Source organism: Pyrus communis, chromosome 13, assembly GCF_041283825.1.
Source record: "Pyrus communis isolate YQ-2024b chromosome 13, ASM4128382v1, whole genome shotgun sequence".
Taxonomy (NCBI): domain Eukaryota; kingdom Viridiplantae; phylum Streptophyta; class Magnoliopsida; order Rosales; family Rosaceae; genus Pyrus; species Pyrus communis.
The window spans coordinates 25,047,569-25,054,289 of record NC_142577.1 but is presented as its reverse complement, the minus strand read 5'-3'; the positions used below and the strand labels follow the sequence as shown (position 1 = coordinate 25,054,289).

Below are 6,721 nucleotides of genomic sequence, written 5' to 3'. Positions count from 1 at the left end.
TTGCATTTCCTAGGGTTTGTGAAGACTCTGAGGCCACGGCCGGAAGACAGGGTGTGGATTATACATGTTCACCTGTAATATTCATCTAGTTTTCTTGAAGTTTGATCCGAATAACTTTGGATAAGAGTTTAAATACATATACATACATATATATATATAGTTGCAGCTTTTATCGTTGAGATCCGGCATTGGGATTGCGTTGGGGAGACTATTGTAGTCGTGGTCCGTGAACTTGCACCCTAGTAAAAACTTAGCTACAAGCCTGCAACGGGTTTCTGTTGAATAATGGCCAAATGTTTCTTTGTTTTGTGGTTTGTTTTGTGGCTTAAATTGCTCCATGTTTTGTGGCTTTTTCAAAGCCATGTTTTGTGGCTTTTTCAAAGCCATGTTTTATGGTTTTTTCAAAGCCATGTTTTCTGGCTTTTTCAAAGCCATGTTTTGTGGGAGAAGGCTTGGATTAAGAAAAGCATAAAAAGAGAGCATTTGGCAAAACAAGGATACGGATGAAGAGAAGGAAAGCATCCAAAAGAGATGGTGTGAGCATTTGGCTCTACCATGGGCATGAGTGAGAGAAATCAAGAGAGTTAGAGTGAAAGATCTCTTGTGAAAGAACTCTTGGGGTAGAGTGAGGCTCTTGGGAAAATTCTGTGAGTGGGTGTACAAGGGTTATGGGATTGGGTTATGTCGATTTAACTCATGTGTAACTTGTACTGTTTTTCTCATAGTGAAGAGCAATATCTCTCCGAGGACGTAGGCAGGTTTTTGCCGAACCTCGTAAATTTCTCGGTGTCTTTATTTCTTGTATTTTAAACTATTCAACTGTGTGTGATTTTGGTGAGGTTGTAATCTGAATCTCGGTTCCGCACTAACGAACGGGCCAAGACACAACAATTGGTATCAGAGCATCGTTAGGGGCTTTGGTTCGTTGGAGGTCCAGATTTGTTGTTCACCATGGAATTTTCAGTTGAGCAGTTTAAAGGGAGAGGCGGTTTTGCTCTTGGTAAAGGAGAGTAATGGAAGCCTGAAGAAATGGAAGCCGTGTTTAGGGATGCTTGGATCAACTGCGAAAGTTGATGTTGAGGAAGAAGACAAAGGCCTCTTTCTTCTTACCTCACTTTCAGATTTGTACGAGAACCTTGTGAAACTTTACTGCAAGGAAAGAAACAGTAAGTTTGGAGCAGGTGCAAGCTTCTTTGGTGTGGAATGATACACAAAAGAGACCATGGATGATGGTGGGCACAAGACTGCTTAAGCTATTCAAGGTTGAAATCGTGGAAGAAAATTGGAAAGAGGATCTGAGAGAGACAGCAGGTTCAGATCCTGTTCCGGAGGCAAGGGTCCACAGTGCTACGGGTGCAAGGCCAGGTTAGCAAGTTTGTGGTGGAAGACTTTGAGTATGCCCTCTAGGTACTCGAAGCAACACTTTCTCCTGGTGATGTTTAGTCTCAAGTGTTGCAGGGGTTTTGCAGCAGGTGGAGCTATGAGATTCACAGGTGATGAGAAGGTCCTGAGGTAGGAGGAAGTGTGGGAATTTTGTCTGGCTCGATGGGTTGTTGCTGGAAATAGGCGCGCTGACGAGTTTCCAGGTTGCAAACAATAAAGAGGAGGAAAACCTGCTGGAGGAGACGATGATGTGTTGAGATCCTGTCTGAAGCTAAATGGTGATTTTTAGCTTGCAGCAGCTGCACATGCATTGGCAGTAACTGAATCGGAACAGGACCAACGAGGTTGATTCAGAGTGTGGATGCTGGTACGTAAGGCCAATGGACTTTGGTACAATTTGGCCAAGGTGGAGATTGTTGGATAATGGCCAAATGTTTCCTTGTTTTGTGGCTTGTTTTGTGGCTTAAATTGCTCCATGTTTTGTGGCTTTTTCAAAGCCATGTTTTATGGTTTTTTCAAAGCCATGTTTTGTGGCTTTTTCAAAGCCATGTTTTGTGGGAGAAGGCTTGGATTAAGAAAAGCATAAAAAGAGAGCATTTGGCAAAACAAGGATACGGATGAAGAGAAGGAAAGCATCCAAAAGAGATGGTGTGAGCATTTGGCTCTACCATGGGCATGGGTGAGAGAAATCAAGAGAGCTAGAGTGAAAGATCTCTTGTGAAAGAACTCTTGGGGTAGAGTGAGGCTCTTGGGAAAATTCTGTGAGTGGGTGTACAAGGGTTATGGGATTGGGTTATGTCGATTTAACTCATGTGTAACTTGTACTGTTTTTCTCATAGTGAAGAGCAATATCTCTCCGAGGACGTAGGCAGGTTTTTGCCGAACCTCGTAAATTTCTCGGTGTCTTTATTTCTTGTATTTTAAACTATTCAACTGTGTGTGATTTTGGTGAGGTTGTAATCTGAATCTCGGTTCCGCACTAACGAACGGGCCAAGGCACAACAGTTTCTGTATCCCTCTTCCTTTAGTTTTCCTCATCATGTGATTAGAGAGATGAAGAAAGAAGAGGGTATGAAACCCCGTTGCATGCAAGTTCTTCCAGAGCCCTTGAGGATGCTTCCTCTCCATAACTATAACATGATGATTCACAACAGTGACAAACTATTTGTGCTTGAAAAATAAGAAGATTATTGGAGAATCATTGCTTCAATCGTTAGGAGGTAGTGTAACTCATAATACGTGAAAATGTTGTATGTGCAGATCATGTGACGCTAAGCCTTCATAAACTAGCTAGAATAAAACACTTCTTCGTGTGTCTGGGAATCTCCACAAAAATTTGCTATACTTTCATGAAACTTCCATATCTCTTCTTAATCTTCAGTTAGTTTTGTTTATGCCGGCCAAGCGATATTGTTGTCGGAATCTTCACAAAACAATAGCATACCCTTGAGATCCATCAAACTTCCAGTTATCATACCTTTCCATGATAATTTGCTCACAGTAGGCCTCGGTGCTGAGTGTTACAGCAATAATCATGATTCTTGTTCTTGGTGAAATGGATCATCAACACCGTGTGCAGAACTCAACCTGGGAGTGGGAGAGTGGTTCCAACGTGTCATCTGTTTCAGCTCATGAGATCTCGTACTCGCTTCTTCTTTGAACTTCGTGAAGTACATCGATGACCAGAAATCTTTTGCCAAGTTCTTCACGAAGAGGGTAAAAAAAGAGAAAGAAAAGCTTAGAAATCATTCTGCTGTAATATTGAACTAATTAGAAGTCAGTTAAAGAAAAAGTTGTCTGAAAAATTCATCCTACCGTTTTCATCAATTGTATCAGCTCATTTGAAGCATCATGAAAAAGATTTGGTTGTGCCAGATTGGAAGTAGTCAAAATCGCTTGTCTGCTTCGGTGAGAAATGTTAACTTCCATTGCTGCACCTGTATGGTCGAAATTGAAATACATACACACACTTATGAGAGTTTAGTTAACTCCAAGGTATTGTGAGACTAGGTTGAAAAAAGTAAATTCATATCGTTACGCAACTCAGTTAAAAGGTAGATTTTCACTGACACGATCACAAACCTGCAATTATGTAGTTGTCAATGATATGCCTTGCCATGTAAATCCTTCTTACAGGATCATCCGCTGGTATTTTACCAAGTTCATGCACTTCCTCATAAAAATGGACACTCTCCCCTGCCAAACAACTGTGAATAAACGAACAAATAGATTAAAATAAATACTCCACACAATTAATTATTTATTCCTTATCACAATTGTCTCTACAAATAGATCCCACTGAAAGCTCGTGATAAAAAAGGTATAATCTTTGGAGGTTCCATTTGGCTGGATAAAATTACATTCAACCTTTGGGCAACTCGTTAATTCTTTTCAGTTAGCTTTAGGAGAAAGTCGTGTTCTGTACTCAAGAGGTTATTCTGGCATAATAATTATCATTGCAAATGTATTTCAAAATATGTAACTTTGGGAAGAACGGAATACCTGTCTGCAAATTTCATGAAGGACTCACGGAATCTTTTGTTCATAAGAAGTTTATCAAGTGGCTCATCTGGATCTATCACAGGTGCTGGTTCCCTTGGCAATAGCATTCCACTGTTAGGAATCCCCAGAGCCTGACCCATTGTCTCAAATGATAGGGGCTCCCTTTTCCTCAAGCTGATTTGTGACAGAAGAGGTTGTGAACTTGATATCGAAAAGAAAGCTAAGACAAGAATGCTTGCCTATAATATATACCTTAGAAATGTTAGCACACGCATGACACATGAGTAAGACTTTTACACAGTACATAACACGCAAAGGTACTTCCGGATGATAAATCATACCATAACTAAGAGCACAAATCTTGAGGCAACTTGAAGATATGAGATATCTTCATGAATTTCATTCAAAAAGTAAGCAACAACCCATACTCCTGGAAGCAATAAGGAGAACCAGTTAAAAGCAGGGTAAACAAGTTGTAATGATTCAATTAACCATATATTACTGATATATTACAGCCTTAATCAGCTTACAAGATAGTTGAGAAGCAATGATGTAGTTTTCTGTAACATTATATTTTCTTCCACAATATCTAAAAGCAGATGTGAACTAGCCTTTGTAGCATCCAAGGAAACAAATGAAAATGCTTGTACGGCCTTTAATTTTTTTTTTTTTTTTTTTTGTCAAACCAGTAAGGCCAATATAACAAGTCCACATTTGGGACCACTTGCCATTCAAACTAAAGAAATCTAATCTGAATTGGATTAAGATGAACAACTCCTTCATCGGAAAAATTAAAAGTTATCATTTTTGACATTCATCGAACTAACCAAAAACAGATCACAGTGGTGTACCAATAGAAAAGGCTGAGACAAGTATTCCCCGCCAGAGGTCTCTAAGTTCGTCAAACCTGAACTCTATATGCCAAATAGCCCCCGTGAATCCTACCAAAATGGCAACATACAATGTGTGGAGGGACATGACTGGGATGGTCCACTGAATTCCCATGTGGCATCGATTATTTAGAGGCCTTTTGATCTGGATAACTACAAATCATACAAGACACATTGTGTAAGACACAGGCATTTGAAGTGGATATCCAAAGTATTTATCAATTCAGAGAGCCTTACCAGCAGCCCCAGCAATCCATGGCATGAGAATTAGTGGAAGAAATATATAAGATCTGATTGGCGGTAGACACCTCCTGAAAGATTAATTGCACATAAGTGGAGCACAAACCCAATACAAATGCAACTGTTTTGGTTCCACAGCTTAATTTTCTGATTAAATACTTGACGAGTTGCAGCCCAATTGTAATACTGAGCTTTATACTGCAACAATAATTTCTCAAGTATGTAAAATGTATGCTTACTTTACAAAAATGTAATACAGTTGGAAGGCCTGTGATATGCGGCAGCTCAGTAGTAAACCAAAGCCAAGCGGAGCTTCAATCCAGACTGAAAGCAAAAAAGATTCTTCAAAGAGTACACAAAACTATAAATTTCACAAACGAGAAACTGTACGATTAACTTCAAAGTCATGATAAAATGAGTAAACAACCTCCCCAAAAATAGCAAGAATGCCACCAATATGTCTTCTTGAATTTCAGAAAAGTGAGAGACATCTGCAAGAAACATGCTCTATTTATAAATGGTAATAAAAGAGCCTCACAACACAACTTATAAAAGCTGAATTTATTAAGAACAGTATTGATGGGTTACTGAACATAGAAATCGATAATTACCACAAGCGACAACAGAAGGTTTAAGCTGGCATAAATTTGAATCACTGGAATCCAAAAGCTACTGCGTTTCGGAAGAGGAATTTTGAGAACGGCAAAGGGCAAGATTACCCGTGAAACAAGCCTGAAAGAAAGAAACCAACAATACAAAAGGACTGGAGTTAGTATATGAGCGAGTTTGGTCAGTGTTAAGAGTATAATAATCATAGAATAACTCAGACACATGAGCAAACAAATCAGCAGATACAATCCCGAAATTCTATAATTTCTTTCCATTCATTCACTATGAACAATGAGGTCAACAACTTTGCTTATCAGACTTTGAACATCAAATTGTACTTCTTGCCAAACTAACTAACTCATAGAAAGCTAAAGGTTACCAATTTGTTACCCTAGTGCTAATTTTCACATGGAAATTTCAAATCTTCTGCTTTAACTCAAATTTCTCTCTGAGACATAAAAAATCAAACAGAAACCCAGCAAGCAGTATCTTAAAACAAAACCCACCAAAGCAAACTAATATGCAAATAACCAAGACAACCCATTAAACTGTGATGAATTTAATCAGATATAGACACCCACTAGAACCAGAAAAACTTACAGAATGAAGCAGACGGCGGATATGGCGACGGCCAAGTAGTCGCTGGCACAGCCACCTTCCATTGCGCAGCTTGCCATTTTCTTTGCATTTACCCAACAGGGTAGTTCGAGTTTTACCCAGTACGTTTTTAGGATCCGAAATCAGAAGAATTTAGGACGCCCCGCCCACCAAGTCACCAGCTCCAAGGCTCGTCCTTTTTCTGGTGGGGTGCAATTGGAAAATGGCGGCTTGGTGTTCGAACATGATGTTTGACCAGAAGGGAACAGTGGAAATATTGTGTTCGTTTGTTGACAAAATCGAAGACTCGAAGATTGCAAAGTGTACACGTGAATGGTTAAAATGCCCATCACTGCTGCCGTGAAAAACACACCAGGTTTCTTAGATTGAGAAATTTTTTATTGTGATCGGAACACTCTAATAATACATAACTTGTTTTTATAGGAATTGCGAGAAATTTTATTTTTTAAGTTATTAATTTTTTAACATATATATCTCAC

General features: G+C 39.3%; 1 protein-coding gene across 1 annotated transcript; it reads right to left on the bottom strand.

Annotated features, from left to right (window-relative positions):
• Positions 1-2,547: 2,547 nt before the first annotated feature.
• LOC137738000 (regulator of G protein signaling 1) lies at positions 2,548-6,488 on the bottom strand. Its single transcript, XM_068477596.2, has 11 exons — positions 6,225-6,488; positions 5,627-5,747; positions 5,443-5,506; positions 5,255-5,339; positions 5,013-5,086; positions 4,737-4,928; positions 4,227-4,315; positions 3,886-4,124; positions 3,466-3,590; positions 3,199-3,320; positions 2,548-3,086 (listed from the first exon to the last, which is right to left on the bottom strand). Exons 1-11 carry the CDS (start codon positions 6,299-6,301, stop codon positions 2,916-2,918), a joined length of 1,359 nt encoding a protein of 452 aa, XP_068333697.2. The 5' UTR covers positions 6,302-6,488; the 3' UTR covers positions 2,548-2,915.
• Positions 6,489-6,721: the final 233 nt, after the last annotated feature.